Source organism: Stenella coeruleoalba (genome assembly GCF_951394435.1).
Source record: "Stenella coeruleoalba genome assembly, chromosome: 1".
Lineage (NCBI taxonomy): Eukaryota > Metazoa > Chordata > Mammalia > Artiodactyla > Delphinidae > Stenella > Stenella coeruleoalba.
In genome coordinates this window covers 25,291,154-25,316,662 of record NC_137169.1, presented here as the reverse complement: position 1 = coordinate 25,316,662, position 25,509 = coordinate 25,291,154, and the positions used below count along the sequence as shown (strand labels likewise).

The 25,509-nt window shown below is 50.5% G+C and overlaps 2 protein-coding genes across 3 annotated transcripts; both read right to left on the bottom strand.

Moving 5' to 3' along the window:
* Nucleotides 1-651: 651 nt before the first annotated feature.
* LCK (LCK proto-oncogene, Src family tyrosine kinase) lies at nucleotides 652-20,021 on the bottom strand. 2 transcript variants are annotated; one of them, XM_079900826.1, is made up of 13 exons: nucleotides 19,768-20,021; nucleotides 8,801-8,910; nucleotides 8,422-8,503; nucleotides 8,142-8,232; nucleotides 7,797-7,895; nucleotides 7,542-7,645; nucleotides 7,199-7,348; nucleotides 6,781-6,933; nucleotides 6,460-6,639; nucleotides 4,194-4,270; nucleotides 3,949-4,102; nucleotides 3,736-3,867; nucleotides 652-1,293 (listed from the first exon to the last, which is right to left on the bottom strand). In XM_079900826.1, exons 2-13 carry the CDS (start codon nucleotides 8,903-8,905, stop codon nucleotides 1,091-1,093), a joined length of 1,530 nt encoding a protein of 509 aa, XP_079756952.1. In that variant the 5' UTR covers nucleotides 8,906-8,910; nucleotides 19,768-20,021; the 3' UTR covers nucleotides 652-1,090. The 2 variants fall into 2 exon arrangements, with proteins under 2 accessions (XP_079756952.1, XP_079756953.1); XM_079900827.1 differs by lacking the exon at nucleotides 19,768-20,021 and having other exon boundaries at nucleotides 8,801-8,943.
* A 1,693-nt stretch (nucleotides 20,022-21,714) lies between these two features.
* FAM167B (family with sequence similarity 167 member B) lies at nucleotides 21,715-23,180 on the bottom strand. Its single transcript, XM_079931321.1, has 2 exons — nucleotides 22,795-23,180; nucleotides 21,715-22,172 (listed from the first exon to the last, which is right to left on the bottom strand). The coding sequence occupies exons 1-2, from the start codon at nucleotides 23,053-23,055 to the stop codon at nucleotides 21,942-21,944; spliced, it is 492 nt and encodes a 163-aa protein (XP_079787447.1). The 5' UTR covers nucleotides 23,056-23,180; the 3' UTR covers nucleotides 21,715-21,941.
* Nucleotides 23,181-25,509: the final 2,329 nt, after the last annotated feature.

The window sequence follows — 25,509 nt, the reverse complement described above, 5'->3', positions numbered from 1 at the left end:
CCCAGACCACCCTCTTTAAAACTACAAACCTCCCTCAAACATGACATTCCTAATTCCCCTTACCTTGTTTTTCTCCCCTTAGCACTATCACCTTGTAGCATACCATACCATTTACTTCTTTGTGATGCTTATTGTCTATCTTCCTTTACAGAGTATAAGCTCCAGAGATTTTATCTACTGCATATCCTATGAACCCAGAATCATGGCTAGCACACAGTAGATGTTCAATAAATATTTGTTAGGTGAGTGAATAAACTCAATGTTTAAAAACACCTTGAAGGTGAATCAGAACATATCTAAGGTCAAATATAGTCCTTGAATCAGTAGCTCTCAAAAATGCTGTTGCATTTATATAATGGGAGGGGGGAGTGTCTTGGGACACAGCTACTCTCTAGAAGGTTCTGGGTAGGGGTTGCCCATAATCCTTTGGGGTGGGGGTTTGAAGGGGTTCAAAGAACCCATACAGCAAAGTATAGGGACCTCCTCTTGGCCCCCAACATCAGCAGGGCTGGAAAAAGTTCAGACATCCCTTCACCCCATCTTTCACCCCAATTCAGGGTGCCCCAGTTTCCATCTTCTGAACGCTCACTCCCCACTCCCAAGGAAAAGGAGATTGGAGTGGGGAGCAGAAAGATGTGCAGTCTTCACCGAGAGACATTTATTGAGCTCCTTATGGGTGCCAGGCACCAAAGAGGAGCGCACAGAGGTATTAGATAAGGTCCCGGCCCTCAAGGAGCTTCTTGATGACCAGGGGAAAAGAAAAGGGGGTGGGGAGAAGCTGGTGTCAATCACAGGCCTCTCTCCTTTCTTTGGTGGTCTCAGAAGTGGCCGGGCCCAGAAAGGGACAACTTGGACGAGTGTCCAAGACATATATGCACAAGCCACACATGTACAAGACACATGTGCAGAGCCCACCCAACTACAGAACCCGGGTACAGGACACGAGAAGTGTATGTGTCGCATGTGGGCGGGATTCACATGCAGAGTCCATATGTGCATAGGCCACATGGGTGTAACACAGGAACTGCATCTCCCCAAGCCGGGTTGGCTAGGTAGGGGGAGGGCTCCAAGCCCCAGCCAGCTAGGCTCCTCAGGGCTGCGGCTGGTACTGGCCCTCTGTGGCTGTGAAGAAGTCCTCCAGCACGCTGCGCAGGTAGTCAAAGGTGGGCCGGTCCTCCGGGAGCTCCTTCCAGCACAGCATCATCAGTTGGTACAACTCATCTGGACAGTTGTCAGGTCGTACCATGCGGTAGCCTTGCTCCAGGTTCTGAATCACCTCAGGATTGGTCATCCCTAGAGGTTGATGGGAGAACTGACATCAAGTCTCCAGGCTTTGGAAGCCCACAGGCAGGGGTGATGGTCAAGATATTTGACAACTTGTATAGTGTGAGCACCAATCCAAAGGGATCTTGGTCTTCATCAATGGTAAAGCTATACTTGCGGTAATTGCTAAATGTCAGTCGTGCCACTTGTAGTGTCTGCTATGGCTTAAACACTCAATAATGCACACATGTGGCTGTGAGACTTTGGGTGAGCCACGGCACCTCTCTAAGCCTCAGTTTCCTCATCTGGAAAATGGGATAACAGTAGCTCCTACCTCATAGAGGTGTTATCAGGATTGAAAGAGACAGTGTATATATAGCATTGAGAATGCTGCCTGGAAGAGGAGATGCAGCATAAAGAGTACCTGTAATGATGATTATTTGGTAGGGAAGGATGGAGTGGTCAGGGCCCAGGGCAGGATGGGGGCCCACAGCCAGGACAATGGGGGGGCTTCTCCAGCTTTTAGAACAGGCACATGAGATGCTGCATCAGGAATCCAGATGGACCCTGGACCCCAGCAAGGCAGACCCTGCATGGGGCAGAGAAGATTCACTAGGCCCCTCCATGATCCAGATGAAATCATCTTTGGGCCACTTCCTTCCCTTGGTGCTGATCCTGGCCCCCAGAGTAGGCTCTTTGCATGTAGACCCCCAAGAGGAGCTGCTCTGGAGAACTGCATGGTCACAGCAGAAATATAGCTCCCTGTTTCTAAATTACCTGTATGGCCTCTGGTTTCTCCTTCATTCTCTGAGAAGAGACTGTGACAGGCAGTCCCCAGAGCCTAACCCCTAGAGGGTCCTAGCAAAACAGAAGTTTTACTCCTACAAAGCTTCAGACTGGACCCTAGTCAATACAGACCTCTCTTCCCCAGGCCTTTCCCCTGGGGGGCCTCTAGCTATGTGTCACTCAGATTTCAAAATCAGGACACTGAAGGACATAGGCCAGGGAACAAGGGTACAAACCTATTGGCTACACCCAGCCTAAATACAGCCCACAGCCCTACTTTGGCTTGGCCCCTTATAGTGTTTTTTTTTGTTTTGTTATTGTGTGTGTGTGTATATATATATATTTTTTCTTTTTTTGACATGTGGGATCTTAGTTCCCCAACCAGGGATCGAACCCGTGCCCCCTGCATTGGGAGCATGGAATCTTAACTGCTGGACCACCGGGGATGTCTCCCCTTTTGGCATTTTTAAACAATGTGAATCATCACCAATATTTGGAAATGGGAAAATTTTCCTAAAACTCCAAGTTTTGGCTTCTCTTGAAAAAACAAAGATCTGTTTTTTGGGCCCCCATGTCTTAATAGGAGCCATCTGCTAGAGCAGATGTAAGTTCACCCAGGTCCCCATTACTCCCCATAGTTTCCCTGACCCTAAAGCCACGTGTCAGTTGCCATTTATCATCATGCTTTCACTGCCTTTATTCTTCTAATAGAAAAATTCTCTAAGGGAGCACTGTGAACTCTTGGCAGGACAACGAGTGTGTTTCTAGCCCCGGCGCTGCTGCTGGACTCTGTGATGGGGCAAGTCCAGGGCAGGAGAGGCCTGCATACCCTCACCTGATTCTAAGGTGTCTTTACCTTCCCAGGAGCAAAGTACTGTGCACACTGATGGGGATGTAGGAAGCTTCTGCAAGTCTGGCCACTGTGCTCCATGACCTCCTTACCCTGTCTTTGTATCCTATTTCCTTTCCCCAGAGTTTCCTAGCAAGTTCCTTCCAAAAAAAATTTCATTCCTGTCTTGGCTGAATTCAGGGGTAAAGGACTGTCCAGGAGATGGAGGGAGGAATGGGAGAGGGTGGGAGTTAGCTGTTTACACGTCTCTCTCACTCTACATGGAAGGCTTCAGAGGGACGGGAAGTCAGTGTTTAGTGAACACCTACTATGAGTCAAGCTCTTTCACAAATAATCTTGTTTCTCATATCATGAAACTGAGGCTCAGAGAGGTAAAGTCACCTGCCCAAGTCACTTGCCCATAGTGATTAATAATAAAGCCTAACACTCCTGAGTGCTTCGTATGGGTCAGGTACTGTTCTAACCTCACGTTTTACAACTGGAGAAAAAAGGAATGATCTGATCAAAGCCAAACAGAAAGCATCAGTGGCAGACCTGGTAATAAGAAGCAGGCCTCTTACCTCGCAGGCCAGATCCTCTTCTACATATTAGGCTGCCAGTGTTAGAACTAAAGAAAAGAGCTGGGATTGTTGAGGGAAGAGACATCCAGAGACAGAGATGGAAGCCAGGCCTGGGAGATGTGCACCTAATTGGGGATGTAGGAGTGCCACCCCTGAGACGATGGAGGAGAAGCAGCTAGAGAGTTTCAGATTCTTAGCCTGGGAAGAAGTAAGTGGAAAGACATGACTTTGCTGCCCTTCCCCATCACCCTTTCAGCTCCTGCCCTTGACCCTGACCTGGGTAAGGGATGCGGCCATGAGTGACAATCTCCGTCAGCAGGATCCCGAAAGACCACACGTCCGACTTGATGGTGAATGTCCCATAGTTAATGGCTTCTGGTGCTGTCCACTTAATGGGAAACTTGGCCCCTGGAGGGAGGAAGTGCGGTCACCTGGGTCTGCTTGGCCAGACCCTGCAGGCCACAGACTTCCCTCATGTCCCGTACCTACCCTCCCTGGCTGTGTACTCATTGTCCTCGATGAGGCGTGCTAGGCCAAAGTCTGCGATCTTGCAGCTCAGCGTATCAGACACCAGGATGTTGGCGGCCCTCAAGTCACGGTGGATATAATTCCGCTCTTCAATGAATGCCATGCCCTCTGCAATCTGCAGGCCAGGTACAGGTCAGCGGTCCTGGGCCCGACATCCTTCTCCCACTGCCCTGTGCCCATGCCCATCCCCTCCCCAGTCTCCTTACTTGCGCCGCCATGTCCAAGAGTTTGTTAATGGTCAGCTTGATGCCTGTGGAGGTCTTGAGAAAATCCACCAGGCTCCCTGTGGGCAGAAGCAAGAGCTGCTGACCCAAGTTGCCCCAGGGGAAAGCCCTCAGACCCTTCTCCCCTAACTGGGAGTCTAGAAGCAGTGTCTGATGTGTGGAAAGGAAGAGTAAAAGCTGAAAAAGGAGGAGTGTGTGTTCAGAGTGAGGATGCCCGGGATGTGTGATGCCCTTTTCCCGGGGACTAGGGGGCTACTTGGAGGGGTCTGCAAGCTTCTTGTCACCAATGAGATGGAGCCCAAACTCTTCAGCGAGTCATCCAAAGCCCTGCATGGTCCACATCTGTAGTTTCTTCTCTTCCTTCCACTCCTGCCTCTTTTACTCCACCCACCCTAGACAATTGTGTGATTTTCCACATAGACCCCTGGGTTCTCACCCCAAAGTCTCTATGTCCCATGTCTCATGCTAAAAATTCTTTTTGTTCATGGCCCAGCTAGACTATTCCTCTAGAAAGCCTCTCTAGATCTACCAAGTATAATAAATTACATCATCATCTTCCTTCTCCATGGTATACTGGAACTTTCCTATGGCACAAACTCTGGTTTTCCTAGTGTGCATAACTGATAGCAGCAATCAATCAATGTTCCCAGCCCACAGTAAGCAGCAATAAATGTATGCTGAATGTAGTAAATGGAATCTGGAAAGAGGTGTCCTGGAGGACTGAGAGACCTCAGAGGGTAGCAGAGGGTAACTAGGAGAAGACCAGGGATGGGAGTGGCTGGAACAGAGCTAGTGACCGCTGGTCCTTCTCAAGAGACTAAAACCCTATGTGAAGATGACAACAACTTGAGTGTCTCCACTATGAGTGCTGAATTAGTCACTGAAGGCAAAGACCTCACCCAGAGGCAGCAAATATGTGGACATAAACTGCCATTCCTTCATTGTATCCATGGCAGATGTTGCTAACCAATCCCGGTACTCACTTCCAATGAACCTCAGAATCCTTCTCAACACAGAACTCCAAGCAACTACCAATTGAAGGTCATCTGCTATTTGCCATTTCCAGAATCCATTAGCCAATTAACAGCTTTTTTCCCTTCCTGAAAGAGGGACAGCTCTTATACTCCCAAAGAATCAGAGCCAGATAACAACAAACTTACTAAGCTGTTACTATATGGTAGGCCCTGTTCTAACTGCTCTATATGCATTAACTTTCATCCTCACAAAAACCCTATAAGGGGACTTCCCTGTGGTTAAGAATCCGCCTGCCAATGCAGGGGACACGGATTTGAGCCCTGGTCTGGGAAGATCCCACATGCCACGAAGCAGCTAAGCCCGTGTGCCACAGCTACTGAAGCCCGCGTGCCTAGAGCCCGTGCTCCGCAACAAGAGAAGCCCCTGCAATGAGAAGCCCACGCGCCACAATGAAGAGTAGCCCCCGCTCGCCTCAACTAGCGAAAGCCTGCGAGCAGCAACAACGACCCAACACAGCCAAAAATAAATTTAAAAAAAAAAAGACCCTGTAAGAAGGTTGCTATTGCATTATTATCACCATTTTACAGATGAGGAAACCATGGCAGAGGGAAGTGAAGTGACCAAGCCCAAGGCCACACAGTCCTGAAGCCAGGATTCTAACCCAGGCAGTCAGACTCTAGAGCCCTTAATGACTACACTTATTTCTGGATAAGCCTGTTTAGATTTCTGCTGTTATTCTTGGGGGAACTGAGCATCAGAGGTGGCACAGGGACTTGGTCCCAAGCTGGGCCTAGAAATTCCTATTTACCTTCCTGGGGCTCTCAATCTGTCCGACAGTGGACTGAGGGAGGGGGAGGGGCTCACCCAGAACTGAAAAAGAGGGCTTTGGAGCACTCGCAAGGCTCAGGGGCAGAAGGGAGAGAGGTGGGGCTAGGGACCTACTCATCTCCTGAGATCAAGCATCCTTAGATCAAGGTGGGGTTTGAAGAAGGCAAACAGGACTGACTGCAGGTCAGAGAAGAAGGGGGGCGTGGGGGGGGGTGAATGCTCTTTCAGAGCCTGCCACCTCAAGCTGGGCTCCCAGACGGGGCTCGAACAACACATCCTCTTCTCCACACGCCCTATAGTCGCTCCTGGAAGTGAGTCTTTGGGGGCTCAGGAAAATTCCTCTAAAACACCTCAGCGCTGAGCCAGGCCTATCTCCTCCGCCCTCCAGCAGGGGCAGAGGAGACGGCAGTGCCCCCCAGCGGCCGCGCACGGAGGCGGCGCTCACCATTCTCCATGTATTCCGTGATGATATAGATGGGCTCCTGGGTGACCACCGCGTAGAGCCTGACCAGCCGCTGGTGTTGCAGCTGCTTCATGAGGTTGGCCTCGGCCAGGAAGGCATCGGGGGACATGCTGCCCTGCTTCAGGCTCTTCACTGCCACCTTCGTGTGCCCGTTGTAGTACCCTGGGGCAGGGAGGGGTTGGGGGAATCACTCGGAGCCCATGCCCCCAGAGCCAGGCAGCTGCCCCGAAACAGGGCACTGTCGTGGGACTCTCACGACCTTAGATGCCTCCCCTCCCCGCAGTCCTGGAGGGCCTCACTCACCCATCCACACCTCTCCGAACTGGCCAGCCCCCAGCCGCTCCACCAGCTTCAGCGTCTCCCTGGGAACCTCCCACTCATCCTCCCACCAGGGCTTCTGGGGCTTCTGGGTCTGGCAGGGGCGGCTCAACCTCGTGCACAGCCCGTCCGAAGAATCTGTGAGGATAAGGGAGGAGGGTAAGGCTGTGAATAAGGCGGGACTGGGAGTTGGGGCCCACCCAGTCCCCACCTGGGGAAATGGACTGGCAGGGGAGGTGTGTGGAGCTGTCACCTGATCTCTGGGGCTCCAAGGTACCGCACCTCACCCACTGAGGGGGGAATGAAGGAGCATACTGAGAGATGGATGGAGGGTACCCCGAGAGGCCCTGGGGGAGGCAGGCTGACAGGGCACAGGTGCTAACCCTAACCCTGCCGTGCTCACTCATGTAATGGCGGACCAGCTCATGCAAGCCAGGAAAAGTGATGCGGGGGGAGATGTAGAAGCCGCCTTTGTCCAGGTTACGGATCTTGTAATGTTTCACCACTTCTCCCTGGGTCTGGTCGAAGTCCCGGACGGACAGTGAAAACGATCCTGAAAAAAAGAAAGGATGAAGGAGCGCAAAAGAGGGGGGCGGTGGCCTCCAGCGAATCGCACCTCCGCCGACGCGCCACACACACACACACCCATCCCACACCAACCCCGCGGGCTCCTCGCGCCAGGACCTCCGCTCGCTGCCCCAGCCCGCGGCCCCGCCCCCCGCCCCCCGGCCAGCCCAGCCGCTCACCCGTGGTGCTTTCACTCTCTCGGATCAGGAAGGAGCCGTGCGTGTTCCCGGGCGCCAGGAGCTGCCTCTCCGCGTCCTTGCGGGTCAGGGTCTTGAAGAACCAGCTGAGCAAGGCAGAAGCGAGGGCTTCTTTCGTCTGTTGGTCCGTTCTTCCTCCATCACCCTCCAGCATTCACACCACCCCAAGCATCTCTCCTTTGCTCCGAGGTCCCTGGATCTACACCCAGCCATCCCGCACGACGAGTCCCCACTCACGGTTCGGGCTCCAGGCTGTTCGCTCTGGCCACAAAGTTGAAGGGGATGTAACCTTCCTGGCCCGTGGTCACGGACTGCGCCTTCCACCACTCGCCGTTCCTGAGCGACAGCAGCGGTTAGCACGGTCTGCTCAGCCTTGCACTTGGCTGGAACACCCCCTCGGAGCCCCCAGTTAGGCCATGCCACCCCACCCTTCAGCTCAACACTCCGAAGCCTCCCATTTTGTCTTAAGGGCACCCACTGCAAGCCAGATCAGGGGCCGCAGGGGGGCTGCAGTACCGGAGGTCCCCACTCCCTCACACTCTACCGCAGGGCAAGGATGGATGGCGTGAAGGGGACACTCACTGCTCCAGGATACGTAGCTGTTCACCCTTCTCGAAGCCCAGATCTCCATCGTGGGAAGGCTCATAGCTGTGCAGGGCGATAACCAGGTTGTCTGTAAAGACAGGGGGAGTCAGGGAGAACCTGTCTGGAATAGGCTGGGAGAGCGACTTCAGGAGTTACATGGTAGCCGACAAGACAGAGGGGGGAGGAGGAAGGACAGGGGGTGAGTAGGTGAGGAGATGGAGGCTGACAGCCAAGGATCCACAGGACTTCTCTTCCAGGCCCTGCTGGTTGAAGTCACCTTGCAGTGGAGAAGCTGGGGGGTTGGAGCCCTCGTAGGTGACCAGTGGATCCCGCACTTCAGAGCCATTCCAGATGGACAGCTGTGGGGTGGGGTATAAGTGGAGTCAGAAAGCTGGGGCTGGGTCAGACCCTGGCTTGCCTCCCTACTGCCCTGCTCTCCTTCACTTCAGCTTGGCTGGGTCTTATCACTGAATTTGCCGACCACTTGCTGCATGACCTTATGAGAATGCCCTTTCCCTCTCCGGGGTTCTTTTCCTTTCTGTTGCAGGGGAGAGGGCGCGCTGTTATCTCAAGGACCTATAGTGGTGGTCCGTTTCTCTCCTCCGGGTCGTACACCCACCCGACTCCCACACCAAGCCCCCTGTCTTGCCTCTTACCATGGCCTTGCCCTCCAGTGGAACTATGGGGTAATGGCAGTTCTCACACACATCGATGTTTTCCATCCAGTCATCTTCAGGGTTTGAGCTGCAGCTACAGCCCATGGTCCCTGGGGGAATGGAGAGGGCGCTGAAAGGGCTCCCCCAAGATCTACCCCTGCAACATCCGACATGCTAAGACCTAGCCCTGGGAACTTCCAGAAGGACCCGAGATCGGCAGCTCCCCAGCCCCCATTCATAAGCCACAGAAAAGCTGAAATGGGGTTCTAGCTCCCACCTGGGCTGGGCAAACCGCCATAGGCACCTTTGTTAGTCTAGTTGCCCACTTCCTGCCTCTCCCCACTCCCGCTCTCTCTGCCCATCCCCCAAGTTGGGGGACTTCCTACTAGAGATCACATACACTTCCCCAAGCCCTAGGGAAGACCTAAGTTTTGATCCTCCCCTACCAGAGGGGAGTGTGCGCCCCGCCTCCTAATTACAATTCCCCTTTCCAGACGAGGAAGCTGAATATGAGACCCTTTCTCCCGAATGTCAGCCATCAGGCTTCTGCTCCCCCAAACGCCCCCGCACACGAAGTCTCCTTCAGAGGCTTCTTTCTGCTTCTCCCCAGCAGAAAACACTCCAGTGACCCTCTTGGCCATACCTTTTACTCGTTTGCTTGCTTTAGCAGTGGAAACTTTTTGTCAGATGAAATCAAGCCGAACCTCACAGATCAAGCAGGTCAAAGTGGAGCTGTTCTGCCTGAAGCAGAATGTGGCGGGACCTCACTCTGAAGCTCCTGGAAATCCCTGCAGCACCTCCTCCCCCAGGGCTGCTCCTCAGGACTGCTTGGAAACAGCAGTCCTCAGGTAAAGTTTAATTGAATTTACTGTGCATTCAAGAACCTTTAATATCAGAATCAAATCCACCTCCTCAGTCTATTCTGCTACACACACACACACACGCACACACACACACACACACACACACAGATTCACACAGCCTGTGCTCTGAGCTAATCTTCCCCAAAACTTCTCGCTCTTTTCTTACAACGTGCCTTTGTTTATGTGGTTCGCCTGCCTTGGAATGCTTTTGCCCATCTGTTGAACTCTAACTCAACCTTCAAGCCTCAACTCAGATATCACCTTCTCTGTGAAGCCTTCCCAATGCCCAAAGCTCTTTGCTCCTACAGCATTCCACTTAGACCACAATCATCAACTTAGGCACTGAGTGCCATGATTACGCTAATTTGTGTGTCAGTCCCCCTGCCTCTCCTACCCCCTTGATGAGATGGGGGGTTTATCAAGAGCAGAAGCTGTGTTTTATTTGCCTGAATGTCCCAGCACCCGGAACTATTCTTGTTAATAAATGTTGACTGGTATGTGGAGGGTTGATGCACAGATTCTCCCATCTACAGAGGCCTTAGAAACCACCAGGTCTAACCTCTGATTTTAGATGAGCAAACAGAGGACCAGACAGGCCTGCTTCAACTCACACAACTGTTTGGGGCAGAGTAAAGCTAGAGTTGTTAATACATGCTGGGACCAAGTAGAAGTGAGGACCAGTGGTGGTTTTTTTGGTTAGCAAGACTTAAGATCCGGGGCTTCCCTGGTTGCTCAGTGGTTAAGAATCCACCTGCCAATGCAGGGGACAAGAGTTTGAGCCCTGGTCCGTGAAGATCCCACATGCCGTGGAGCAACTAAGCCCCGTGTGCCACAACTACTGAGCCTGTGCTTTAGAGCCCGTGAGCCACAACTACTGAAGCCCGCGTGCCTAGAGCCTGTGCTCCGCAACAAGAGAAGCCACCGCCATGAGAAGCCTGCGCACCACAACGAAGAGTAGCCCCTGCTCGCCACAACTGAAGAAAGCCCGCACGCAGCAATGAGGACCCAACGCAGCCAAAAATAAATAAATTAATTAAAAAAAAAGACTTAAGGACCTATGTCAATTATATCTTAATTAAAGAAAGAAAAAAAAGATTCAAGGATAGGCCCTGGAGTTATGTTCAAATTCTGGTTCTGATAACTTACTGTGTCTCTTTGCTGAAATCATTCTTCCCCAGCCTCACTTTGCCTTTTCTGTCAACTGGGGATCGTCATCCCTTTCTCATAAGCTTAGATGAATGTTGGCTTGATTTAGAGTTGAGAAAGACTTATACCAGTGCCCATTCTGCCCTACCAACCCCTGCTTTGGAGGGTGGGAGAATGGGACTGGTAAATAATCCTCTTGGCTTTAAGCTCATGTTTCTTTTTTTTTTTTTTTTTTTTGCGGTACATGGGCCCCTCACTGTTGTGGCCTCTCCCGTTGTGGAGCACAGGCTCCAGACGCACAGGCTCAGCGGCCATGGCTCACGGGCCCAGCCGCTCCGCTGCATGTGGGATCTTCCCAGACCGGGGCACGAACCTGTGTCCCCTGCATCGGCAGGTGGACTCTCAACCACTGTGCCACCAGGGAAGCCCTCTTTTTTTTTTTAATTTAATTTTTATTTTATATTGGAGTATAGTTGATAAGCTTATGTTTTTTAAACTGAGATACTTATAACCTTTCATGGGTACTGGAAGTCACGGGTGTGTACCTCCCAAAGCATGAGTGTCAAACACATAGTTAAACCTTGTTCACGTAGTTAAACACACATAGATCTATTACAAATAGAGGAAAGTACAAAATGTACATGGAATTTTAAGCCAAATCAAGAGACTTTCAAGGAAAGGTGTACACGCATATACTCTTTCCGCTACTGTAGGAGTCCTGGGGAGACATTTGAGAAATCTTGCTCGGCTCTGTGGCTGCAAATGGCTTTTTAATTTTTTTGATTGCTAATTTTATTATGGCTAAGAACTGATCAGCAGCAAAAGCCTCCAGAAAAGTACTGGTAACAACCTGGAACCAGCCTAAGATGAGCCGAGCTGTCTAGTAAGGTCCTGAGCAGCACATTGTGATATTCAAATAGGCCTTGGAAAACCACAGGTTGGTTATATTACACAGAGAACACCAACATCAGATGAGGTGTCAACTTAGATCAGTAAGGTCCCTTCCAGGCTTGACATTCTCAGAGGCTTTGAAAAAGGGTAAGAGAAAGATGAGAAAAGTTTGGGGTTGAGAAAATGTGATGAACTGGGGTGCAGCAGTGACGGAAGGCTGGTAGACGGGGCAGAAGGAACTTTCTGAAGACTGAAGCTCGTAGGGCTGGAAACTGTACCTGTCCAGGCTGGGGTCACGTGGGGAGGGAAAAGGAGCCACAAGGCCTTGGGTCAGGGTCCAGGAGAGCATGCAGGCAGGACCTATATCCTGGGTAAATCTCGGCCTGCCATAAAGGACTGGGGATAGATATAAAAGAATGAAATATTGCCATTTGCAGCAACATAGATGGACCTAAGATTATCATACTGAGTGAAGTAAGTCAGACACAGAAGGACAAATATTATATGATATCACTTATATGTGGAATCTAAGAAATAATACAAATGAACTTATTTACAAAACAGAAACAGACTCACAGACATAGAAAACAAACTTATGGCTACCCAAGGGGAAGGGGGTGGGGGAAAAATTAAGAGTATGGGATTAACAGATACACACCACTATATATAAAATAGATAAACAATAAGGATTTACTGTATAGCACAGGGAACTATGTTCAGTATCTTATAATAACCTATAATGGAAAAGAATCAGAAAAAAAATGTATATATGCATAACTGAGTCACTTTGCTATACACCTGAAACTAACAAAATATTGTAAATCAACTCTACGCCAAATAAATAAATAAATAAATGAAAGGACTGAGGCCAGGAGCGAGAAAAAGTTAAGCTGTGTTAAATTAAGCCAAAAGGTACTCAGTAACTCTGCTGGGTATCTGACCCCTAGTGTTGCCTCTGTGGCTTATTCAGTGCACCTGGAGCCCTCCAGCTGCAGGTAGCAGGCCCTGCCGTATACAAAAGTGTGAATTTTGGAGTATAGGGCCTGGCAGCAATCAGAAGACCCCAAGACCTGGCAATGCCAGAGGTTACTTTGGTGAGTGGCTCTCAGCCACTGGGAGCTACATGCTCCTGTGAAGCCCAAGGATAATGTTGAAGGTTATTTCAATATTTCAAAAATCTGAAAGGAAATGGTACTATGATTTGTTTCTCAATATGACAAATTGCATTATCGTTTCTTCAATGCATACTTAAGTCTCTGATGAAAATTTGAACTAGAAAACAAGAAAATTAGTACCTAAATGAGGTCATTCAGTCAGCAAAACCCTCAAAATCATGAGATCCATGGGGGAAGAGGGGAAAAGTACAACAGGGGAAGGGCAAAGGAGTCCTTGGAGGGAAGAGTTGAGAAGTACTCATGTAAGTCACCAGCCTCATTTTAAAGATGGAGAAGGTGGCGGATCAGAGAAGGTAAGTGGTTTTCCCAATAGCACGTGAGGGCTCTTGGCAGAGGCGGGACTCCAATCAGGCCCCACCTCCTTTTTCAAGGTACTCTGCTCTATTCTTCCCTCCCTGGAGACTAAAGCGGGCAGGGAATCCTGAGAGGTCATGCAGACAATGGAGAAGGGAGGGAGGTCTGACAGAGTGGGGTCCACTCTCCATCAAGATGAGATCATTGTGCTGTTAACAAAGGCCTTTCTCTCTAAGGCAATTCTCCCTCTATTTGGAATGCATGTTTCTGAGTGTACATGTACCTGCTTGGTGAATACAAGTCAGCACATATTGAGGCATGTGAATCATTGAGCATCATGCTTATGTGTACATACCCGTGGGTATGTAGGAGCCCCTGTGTGCAGATGGATGTGCAACAAAATGGGGGCATGTATAGTTTGTGCGTGTCCCTATGTAATTGTGAGGTCATATATGCATGTATTTATTTGTACAAAATGTGGGTCCCATCCTAGTCTGATTCAACCAGGTTAATAAAGGAGGTCGGCAAAAAGAAAATCAAAATTAAAGCTTATGGGCTTCCCTAGTGGTCCAGTGGTAAAGAATCCGCCTTCCAATGCAGGGGATGCGGGTTGCATCCCTGGTCTGGGAACTAAGATCCCACATTCCGCAGGGCAACTAAGCCTGTGGGCGCAACTACTATGTTCGTGCACCTCAACTAGAGAGCCCGCGTGCTGCAAACTACAGAGCCCACGCGCCCTGGAGCCTGCATGCCACAACTGGAGAGAGAAAACCCGCACACCACAACTAGAGAGAAGCTCACGCACCACAACTGGAGAAGCCCGCGTGCCGCAACAAAAGATCCCACATGCTGCAACTAAGACCCGATGCAGCCAAAAAGATAAAGAAAATAAATAAATTTAAAAAAATTAAAGCTTAATATAAATTTCTCATAGAAAGAACGGAAGGAGGGAAGGAAGGAAGGAAGGAAGGAAGGAAGAAAGAAAGAAAGAAAGAAAGAAAGAAAGAAAGAAAGAAAGAAAGAAAGAAAGAAAGAAAGAAAGAGAAAGGTGGGAGGGAAGGAAGGAAGGAAGAAAGAAAAAGGAAACAGATCCAGAGAATCCCCAGGACTCTCAGAACCAGTAACAAAGGCAGATTCTGTGGTGAATGAAACAGGACATTCTCTTCCCCCAACTCAGGAATTCAAGGTCAATAGGAGGAATTTTGTAGATTCTAGACCTCGTCTGACTAGCGTCTGAAATGTTCTCAGTCAAACTCAAGATCTGTCCATGGTTCACAGAGCACCTTGTGCCAGTGATAAAGGGCCCCCCCTCCCTGGGGTTTCAAACTTGGAGAGTGGAGTGAGGGCTAGATTTCAGGTACCATCCCTCTTGTCTCTTTGCACAGAGCCCAACACACAGAGTGGCCCTTCTTACTCTGTGTAGAATTGATCAAAAATCCCAGGCTGTGTGAAGCTCCTGGACTAGAGTTTCTGATCCCAGGGTTGTTTAGGAATCATATCACAATGAGCTCTGATTCTTGCCAACGTGTTCACTTTTATCAACTCCATAGACATTGTCTCGCCTGTTCACTTTTATCAACTCCATAGACATTGTCTCGCCTCATAGAATGTGTTTTGTCCCCTTAAAAAAAAATGTAACACTTTTCCTCCCCTAAACTGTAAACCGATTCATTTATTGAACATTCTGTCCAAAATGTGTGCCAGCTTCTTGCCTGGGTTTCTTGGGCTAACGCTTTATGTCAAGGGCAGGCAGGCTCTTCAACTGCAGACCACTGTTGCGCTCTGGGCCACCCTGTGGCAAAATCTGTCAGGAATAATTTAAAACATTTTCTTGGCCTTTTTCTTTGGCCAAGGTTTGGTTACTGGCAAAGTTGCATGTGTTCAACGAATAGCCTTAGCTGTGGATGCCTGCACAGAATCCTCACCATGGTACTCGAGAGTCAGGGCCATGGTAAATAATTTCTAGTGGGTAAAACAAGGATGTCTCCTGAATTCCCTCCTTTTTTGTGTGTTCCTCTTTGATACAATACCACTTTGGAATAAACTCTGTGAATTCACAGAGTTCACAAAAAAGAGAACAAAAAGATAAGCCTTCTCTTATGCAAACAAGATGGATTTATTCTCATAAACTGGGAGTGGTTTAAACATAGAACTGATTCTGCTGGTTAGTCATTGCCATAAACAAGGGCTATAGAGCAATTATTCTAAAGCTGGTATTTTTGGTAGAGGCCCTCCAACTAGTAACTTATATGTACCTAGTAATTTCTTTTATTGAGCCCCCTTCCTCATGTACCTCTGTCTGTATTTTGCATCATGGGGGTTTTATCAGGACGAAGCCTTACTTACAGTTTGGCGATCCACACCACTTTATTAAAGTTTCTGGAATTCTGCAGGTCAGGGAGGCTCAGCTCATCATATCCATATCATAGTGAGCCGAGTTCATTCCCAAGGCCTCCCAGTCACTCACTGACAGAGGGCCTTTGGGCAGGTTACTACACCTCTCCGAACTTCCCTCAGTTCCTTTATCTTCAAAATGGGAATAAAAAGGGACCTGCGTCTAGGGCTGTTGTGAACGTAATATGCGATATGTAGATGATCTCATATAATAAAGTACTTAACATGGTGCTTGGTACATAGTAAGGACTAAGTAAATGAAAATAGTTATTTGAGGCCTGCGTGGGTATTTCATTACCCCAGCCTTAAATATATTCATTTTCCTTTCTGATTTTTGGCACTTCCACGAACCACTTTTTCACCTTTAATATATTTACCTCAAATGGAAACTTCACTACCATAAATGGAAAACCAGAACATAACATTGTAAATCAACTATACTTCAATTAAAAAAAAAAAAAATGGAAAACCAGTATCACCAGCCATAAATAGAAATCTGTATATATTAAAATAAACACATACTTTAATACCTAAATTCACATTTGTAAATATTCATTCCTTACCCCCCTAAAGTCACTCACCTGCATCAATGATGCACAGGCCATATCTGGGGAAATGCCACACTGTGAGACAGAACTCTGGACTTAGGCCTCTGTTGGTAAGTTAGAGGAGACATAACTTTCTTCCTACTTGGCCAGCCTATCGACAAAAATTTAATGGGTATGTCTTATGTGCCAGGCTCTGATCTAGAGCTGGGGACACAGAGGTGAGCAGTCAGAGAGGCTCCCATCCACTTGGCCCTGCCTGCTGTGTTAGAGGTGGGTGCCCCTCTGGTGGGTCACTCCATTTTCACAGGAGGCAGTAAGGCCTGTCTTCAGCTCACTGATCGGTAACGTCTGTGACCCTGACAAACTGACAACAAAAAACAGCAGTATTTGCCAGGAAGTAGCATCTCAAAATCACCACCATTACCCATTAACCAAGTTAACGACATTTAGTTAAAACCGCTGAAAAGATGAGGTAGATCTCCATGTGTTGACATGGAAAGACGTCCCAGATACAACACGGCAAGCAAGTTACAGAACAGAATGTAGAGTTTAAGTCTGTTTGCATTTAAATATGGAGATATAGGGGATTCTTTTAAGCCAGGCTCTGTGCTAAGCCTTCATTTGCATGACTTCATGTAATTCTCATAATAATCCTATGAAGTAAGTGCTATTATTACCCCCATTTTACAGATGCAAAAATTGAGGCCCAAATGGGGTAAAGGTATTTGTCTGAGGCCTCATAACAAATAAGTGGTAGAGACGCGAGCTGAACCTCGGTCTACCTGTGCCTCCAGAGATTAGGCTCTTAACCAGTATGCTTTCCAACGGCCACACACAGGAAAATCTGGAAGGACGTGCACCAAATTGCCCACAGTGAGCATAGCCCAGGAGTGAGATTGGAGGGAGCTGTATTTCTTATATGTCTTTGTATGTCTCTGTACTGTTTAAATTTTTTAAAACTGCCATGTGCTAATTTTGTAGTTGAAAAACAAAAAAACAACAAAGCCCCCACGAACACAAAAACTCTGCTAAGAGACACAAGCATTTGAGGAGAATCAACTGTACACTTGCCCTTCCACTCCTCTCCTTGTCTCAAGAGGTATAGGCATGGAATAGGGGATACAGGAAAAAAGGTTCTGCGACCACAGAAGTCTGAAAAACACTGGGTTAGACAAAATCGAACAGCCACCTTCTCTGGGGAGACTTTCAGAGCTTCAACAAGCTAATGCTGATGGTGAAGTTAATGTGGGACATTTTGTAGCTTAGACCATGTTGATTTGGCCCCAGACCGTTTTCTTTCCAGGTGGCTCATGGGACTAGCGTTCTTTAGAACAAGCGTTGGAAATGCAGCTCCAGGTGCTTTCAAACCAACACCTGGATGGTATCTTTGTCCCACCTGCCCCCATTCCACCCACATACTCAGCTCCCCTCAGCATCGCTTTCACTACGTTGAGCTTGGCCTTGAAGCCATCAGCTTGTGGGTGTGTGGATGGATTTGTAAGATCCAGTGTATGATGTATCTGCAGTCCCTGCCTCTGCCTCTGAACACACGTGCACACATACATTTTCCAATGATGATATGAATGGTGTTTTGGCTAGGGAGGGAGGGTTCATGTGTGTGTCTGTGTGAAGCTGTGTGTGGGACCCTCCTCTAAAACAGACCCTGTGGCCCAATCTAGAGTTCTCACACCCACTAGTACACACAGGAAACAAGCTCATTTGCAAAGCCACACCACAAGTGTGAGGGAATGGGTGGCTCACTGGCCTGCCCAAGGTGCTGAGTAGGAGTAATTCTGGTGCAGACATCCCCCCCACCCTTTGGTGCACAATTTGCAGGAGAAGGGGGTGCCTAACCTCTGTTAAGCACCTACTGCATGCCAGGAACCACCCAGGGCACATCACAGCCATTATTTTCTCTTTGATTCCCCACAGGCACTCTGTAAGGAGGGATTTATTATTGCCTCTTTACCAATAAGTAAACTGGAGTTCGGAGAAATGAAGCCATTTGTTCCAGGAAATGGCAGAACTGGAACTGTACCTGGGTCCACCTGGCTCTGAAATGCGTGTCCCTCACGCTACACCAAACCCGCTGGCTCTCTTGTGTTTGGTCTTGCCCTGAGGCCTCTGCCCTCCTGGGACCCAAGAAACAACCCAGGGACAGTGACCTTGGCTTCATGTCCTAGGTACTCTGCAGAATGGGCCTTTATCCTTCTCAGAACTGCCTTGACTCTTCCAGGAAGCCTCCCGGATCACCTAAGGGAAGACTTCTCCCGTCCTCTGAACCCTCCGCCTATTCTCTTGCTCCATCACTTGACCTTTTTGCCCTTAGAGAAGAATCTCTGTCCCTGAGCCCCGAGGGTGAGGGACCCTGAGTCATCTATCAGCACAGGCTGGGTGGGAGAGGGGACGGCTTATGCCGGTCCAGAGTCTGGATGAGGGCAGGGAGACCCAGCATGTTTTTCAGGCCCCACAAGAGGCTGCAGGCCTTGGAGCTGGGGACAAAAGAAAGGCTGGGACATGCTGACTCAGTGGAAACTGTGTTTCAAGAAAAACTCCAAAGGCGGAGAGGGAGGCAGGGGAAACCTGCAAAGTGTGGCTCAGGTGGGGATTTGCCCCATAAACAGCAGGCTGAGAGCTAGAAAGTGAGGGGGTGGGCAGGGAGCTGACTCTGCTTCCCTGGGCTGCCACCACCTTCCTGGGGTTTGAAGCAGGAATCAGCAGGACCCACTGGCCCTACACAGACAGCAGCAGTGGGAGGGGGGCTAGAGCAGGAGGGAGCAAAGGGAAGAGGGGAGGACTTCCTGCGGACACAATGGCAACTTTCCAGATGGAAGTCCACGCGGTCCTTGCCCGGGGCCAACTGCACCCCTGTCCGGGATAAAAATAGCCCTTCCTCTTCCCGTCTCCCATCATTCTCTCACCCCCCAACTTCCCAGAGTCCGGTCAGATACTTCCACCCGGGAGGCCCCATGCCAGATGATAAGTATCCCTTCTCATGCCCATCCGTTCCCAAAGGAAGACTCCTCCTTCTCTCACAAACTGTTGGTCACTGAGGTTGAAATCACTTCTCACGTGTCCATCTGGATGCTCTGGGTGACTCCTCTCTCTCTCTCTCAGGAGAGTCTTGTCATTGGGGTCAGCCCCAGCAACCGGAAGTGTTCTTGGGACCCCTGACTCAAGCCTGCCCATCACCTTGCTCCATAGGGGTGTGTGTCACACCCTAGGCCATCACCCTCTCTCAGGGCCGTCACCCTCTCTGCCTCTGCCTTGCTGACGGACGGCAGGGAAGGAGTGCGTTGCCCCAGTCTGGGCCTCAGGAGGCTCGTCCATCATGGGACGAGGGACTGGATTTAGGGATTTCTGAAGGCCTTTGTAGCACCTGACGGTCTATGTGCCACATCCCCAAGGAAAACGCTCCCAGTGAGGTGGGGCCTGATGGCCGGCAGTGTGACAGAGGCGGGAGGTAACAGCTACGCAGGAAAGAGGTCATCCGGCTGTTCTGCCTGTCTTCCACCTGACCTCCAGCCAGGTTTTTCTGTCCCCCAGCCTGAAGGGCTGCTGCATACCTGGGGAGCCTGGCCCCAGGCCCAGCTGCAGCCCTCTGCTCTCAGGCCCCCCGCCGCAGCCCCTAGACCCCTGTTCCCAGTACTCCTTACCTGCCCAGCCCAGGAGCCCTCTGGCCCCATTCACATGGCCTTCCTGGCCTAGCCTGGCTGCCCAGACACAGCTTCAGCTCCCCTCTCCGTCGTAGCCACTGCGTGTCTCCCCGCGCCCACGTCCCACCCTGACTTCCTGCCACCTCCTGAGGGCCCCAGCAGCCCAACCACAGGCCTCCAGCACCCCAAGCTTCCTGCTGCCATAGCCCCCTGCCTCTCAGCCCTCAGGGGTCCTATACGTCTCCAGTCCAGGCCCTACTCACCCTGAGGGTGGCACTTGGAGGTGAGGGAGGATATTTAATAGAACTTCCCCCCGCCCTCCCAGGGTGCACCTGGACAAGAGATTCAAGGGGAGCCTTGAAACCCCACTGAGCGGGAGGCAAACAGACACCCACTCAGCTTGCAGTGAAGGGCCAGTAGCACTGCTGTCACAGTCTGAGAACTGGGTGACCCTTTCATTACAGTCGGAGGGCAAAACTAACATCACTTCAGAGTCAGAGGAGAGGACAGCATCCCTGTAACATCACTGGAGAGCAGACACCCATGCTCCAGTCAGATAGATACCAGGCTCACACAGCTGCTAGACACAGCCATGCCGTCTCAGGGCACAGGACAATAGTTTATTATATGCAGAGGGTAGGCTAACACCCCTCTTACGGACAGAACACTGGACAACAGGCTGTTTAAGAAAGTGGGCAGAACAACCTCGTCTTTAAAGGGGGCAGAGAAACAGCCTCTGTCGTGGGCAGAGGGCAGGACAACCCCCCCTAATTATAGTTGGAGAGTAGGGCAACCCTTCTAACCAGGTAGAGGCGAGACCACAGCTCCTGTCAGAGGCACAGGGCCTGACACCACCTCCTGCAACAGGTGGGAGACAGAACAGACACTCCTGCCCAGGCACCCAGGTGCAGGCAGCAGACTGGCCGCGCCTTCTGTTATAGGCAGGAGGCGGGGACCTTGTCACAGCAGCAAACAGGTCAACAATCTCCCTTTCTTCAGGGGCCAGGCTGAGGGTGACACCCGTCAGAGGCTGAGGGCCAGGTCACCAGCGTTATGAGGAACTCTAGGTGGCCTCTCTCAGGCCCAAGAGCTGGGCCTTGATCCCACCCGGCGGAAAGCATAAATATGTTGCCACCGCCTAAGCCTGCCCTGGGGGAGCGGGCTGGGGGAGGGGAGCCCACAGAGCATTGTTGGGGTTTGCAAGGCTGTGTGCACCTCAGCTGCGGAGGGAAGGGGGAGACAGGAAATGGGTGGGGGGAAGAGGAAGCCTGAGCTGGAAAGTCAGACAAAGAGGGTAACACAGAAACAAAAGCCGAGAAATACAAAAAACAAAAAACAAAAAACCTACCGAATGACACAGAGCCCAGAGTCCCAGCTGCGGGGCCCAGCTCCCCTTGCTGTGAACCTGAGCACTTCACAGTCCATCTCTGGGCCTCAGCGCAACAGCAAGAACACCACTGGGGCTAGTAATAATACATAATAATGCACATTTATTGAGGGCTTACAGTGCATTCTCTCACTTCAGGTGTATCCAACCACTTGTGGAGTGAGAATTAGCATTTCCATTTTAAAGACAAAGAAACAGATGCAGGGGTTAAGGGACCTCCTCAGAGTCTCACATCAATAGAAATCAGCGGTGGAGCTGCCACGGAACCCAGGTCTACCAGATCCTGCGTTCTTCAGCTGCCCATTTACCTAATTCACCTTCCATGGGGGTGATTTAGAATTTTAAGTTCTTTTCCAGTTCTGATCTTGATAAGATAGAGCAACAGAAGTGGAGCTGTGGGGAAGATGGGGATCCATCTGTCCATCTCCACCCCCAAGGTCAGCCTTCTCTCTGGCAGTAGAATCCCTGGTCCCAGCAACAAGTGACATACAGCCACCTTGGGCCTGAATAAATGACTGCAGAGACCTTGATGGGAAGCAGAGGTTTATTGAGAAGCCTGGGAGTCTGTGAACTCCTCCCCTTCCTCCGCACCGTCCCCCCTCCCCCATCTGGGGCAGCAGGGGCAACAGGGTGCAGGGGCTTTAAGCTCCCAGAGCTCTGAGCATCTCCCGGACTCTCCCCCCACCGGTCTCCAGGTGCTGGCTCCTCTGGGGCACCCCTCCTTTCCTTCTTCCCAGGTGGGCTGGAGAATGGGTAGCGGGTGGCGAGGCAGGCACGCGGGTGCCCCTCAGCAGAGGGTGAAGCGCCGGGCGCTGATGTTCATGCGCGTGAGGCCCAGGTGCCGCAGTGGCGGGGCCAGGGCCAGGCCGGCTCCCGGCTCCAGCTCCAGCTCCATCTCGGCCTCGTTCAGCAGCTCTTGGTGCAGGTGACAGACTTGGTCCACCTTCAGTCGGTGCAGCTGGGCCCGCAGCCGAAGCAGCTGCCCTGCCAGCTGCCGGTCCTGTGCCTGCATCTCCCGCTGCGGCCGAGAGGGGGCGTGAGCCTGCTGAACCTCCCATTTTTCCCTCCTGGTCAACACCCTGGGTCTCTGCACTGGCTATGTCCTCCCCACACCCTCACACCCCAGCTCTATCCATCCCATCTCATAGATCTTGCTCTAAAACCAAGCTAAACAAATACAGGTACCTGGGGCCCAATCCTAGATCAACTAAATGGAATCTCCAATTTGGAGGCTGGACATTTTTGTATTTGCACATATTGGATTGAACCACCTATTCAACACTGGCCTCTTGTACAGCGTGGTCAGTACCTCCTTTGTATCTTTGGGGTATAGCAATTCCCAGAGTATGGGAGGCCATGCCTTCCCCAGCTATAACTGGTTGCCCCACAAGGGCAGACTCTGTCCCCTGAGCCACAGGACCACAAGGTCAGTAGATTGGATGGACTCCTTCTTCAGCAAGGCTCCCTGAATAAAACACTGGACAAGTCCATGCCTGGCTCCTCAGCCCTGGGACAAAGCCACAGGAGTGGGCATTTGCTAGAGGCAGGGTCATTCTCATCCCCTCCCCATACCCAGTGTCTTGTGCCCTAAGGACTGCCCTCAAGGCCCTCTGCAAGGCTGCCCTCCCCACCAGACTCACCAGCTCCCGTCGGAGCCACTCAAGGGCAGAGTCCATTGAGTCGAAGCCGCAAATGGTCCCAGGTCCCCCGGGCTCGGGTCTGGCTTGGGCCCTGCGCCAGGCCTGGCTCTGGACCTGGGCCGTCCACTCCAGATATGAGGGCCGCCGTGTCTGCAGCTGCAGCTTGGCCGCCAGCGCCTTTACAGAGTCCAGGCTCTCTTCTTCTTCATCCTCCTCATCTTCTTCACCCACTGCCTGGAATTTCAGTGGCTCCATGGACATGGTTGGGGATGAGGGACAGGGCAAGTCTGAAGCTCTGGGATTAAGGAAAGGCTGGCAATATTACCCAGGAAGAGATGGCAGAAGCTGAGGGTGAAAGAAATGTGCAGGGAGTGTGCGCTGGTGAATGTTCAAGGTGGGTCAGGGAGGCTTGAGTGTGTCGGGGTGGGTAGGTAGATGGGTGTGGGAGGCTGAGTGTGCAAGGGCTGGGATTTTCCTACACTGCTAACCCGGGAGCCACGTGATGCCTATCCGGGTGGGGGCAGGAGGAGCCCTGCTCCTCTGGCCCCTTGGATAAAATTTATTGTCTTTGCCCAGAAGGAGACACCCAGTTCCCAGAAAGGAAGTTGCTCCAGGATAAGAAAAGCATCATCCACACCAGAGTCTTGGCCCTCTTCCCAAGACCCAAGTTAAGAGATTGGGGAGGGGATAGGAGGCTGACAAGCTGCCCCCTGTCCTCACTTATGACACTGGCCCTTCAGCAAAGGAATAGTGTCCAGATCCCTGGCTCAGGAGTCAGGAGAACTGGGTTCTGGTGCTAGATCTGTGGGACCTTGGACAAGTCACTGACTCTCTGTTGGGACAGATCAATGATTTCAAGCTATATTCTAAGGAACTTTTGGTTCCCTTGGAAATCCCTCAAGGACTGTGTGCAGGGTAAGGGCACAGCTGTGGATGGCCTCCTAGACCTTCCTCTCCCTGCCCCTCCCAGGGCTTCAACCAGAACGGTTCCCTTTTTAAAACTTTGTATTGAAATATAACACACACAGAAAAATTTACATGTCATAAATACATGGCTTGCTGAATTCTCCCAAACTGAACACACTTATGTAAGTGGTACCTAGATCAAGCAAAGGAGTATTACTATCATCCAGGAAGCCTCTTTTGTGCTCCTGGCCTATCACAACTCTCCTAAGGGTAATGTAACCAAGCATAGGGCTTGCTCATATGCCTGCAGCGCAAAAAGCCAAGCTCTGACAGGGTGTTTGCAGCAAAGTAAGGGTTTATTGCAGGGAGCCAAGCAGGGGAATAAAAGCCAAGCCTCAGCTCCACTCCAACTTGGTCTTTGAATGTTGGGGTTTTTTTAAAAAAGGGGAAGAAAAGCAATTTTTTAATAAATAAAAAATAAAGTAAAAAAATAAAAAAGGGGAAGAACCAGACTTCCCTGGTTGTCCAGTGGTTAAGACTCCACGCTTCCACGGCAGCAGGCACAGGTTCAATCTCTGGTGGGGGAAGTTCTGCATGCCGCGTGGTGTGACCAAAAAAAACCCCCAAAATAACAAAAAAAAAAAACAGGGGAAGAACAAAGAGGCTGAGATTAGCCATCATGTTGTGATGTTTCTGTGACATTTCGTAATCGTTTCTGTGACATTTCTTTTTTCTCTTTTTCTTTTTTTCTTTTTTTCTTTTTTTTTTTTTTTGCGGTACGCGGGCCTCTCACTGTTGTGGCCTCTCCCGTTGCAGAGCACAGGCTCCGGACACGCAGGCCCAGCGGCCATGGCTCACAGGCCCAGCCGCTCCGCGGCACGTGGGATCCTCCCGGACCGGGGCGCGAACCCGTGTCCCCTGCATCGGCAGGCGGACTCTCAACCACTGCGCCACCAGGGAAGCCCCTGTGACATTTCTTAATCGTTGTTTCAGGAGTCAGAATGTCTCTGGTTTATGATTATCTGGCCAGGGGTCCACAGCTAGGGGCTGATGAGCTGTTACCTCATCTTGTCTTAGAGAAACAACTTGAATTTGTATGTTAATGATGATATCTAGAATAGCAGTTTCAGTACATTAATGATGTTATTGACAGCAGCAATTTTAGACTTCTGACTCTGTGTTTGTTTGTTTTTGTTTTTTTGGCCATGCCACAAGGCACGTGGGATTTTAGTTCCCTACCAGTGATGGAACCCGTGCTTCCTACAGTGGAAGTGTGGAGTCTTTTTTTTTTATTCTATTTATTTTATTTTTGGCTGTGTTGGGTCTTCATTGCTGCGGGCACGGGATTTCTCTAGTTGTTGTGGTGTGCAGGCTTCTCATTGCAGTGGCTTCTCTTTGTTGTGGAGCACGGGCACTGGGCACGCGGGCTTCAGTAGTTGTGGTACGTGGGCTCTAGAGTGCAGGCTCAGCAGTTGTGGTGCACAGGCTTAGTTGCTCTGCAGCATGTGGGATATTCCCAGACCAGGGCTCGAACCTGTGTCCCCTGAATTGGCGGGCAGATTCTTAACCACTGCGCCACCAGGGAAGCCTGGAAGCACAGAGTCTTAACCACTGGACCACCAGGGAAGTCCCTGACTCTGGTTGATTAGTGTTCATTTAGCACAGGATTGAAGTCAGAGGGGACATAAAAGAGAGTAAAGTTTTAGATAGAGAGATTAATCATAAACTCAGTAAGGAATCTTGGTTTTAGGGGGACTTGGTTTCAGTAATACTACCCTAATTTGACAGCATAGATTAGTTTTGCCTTTT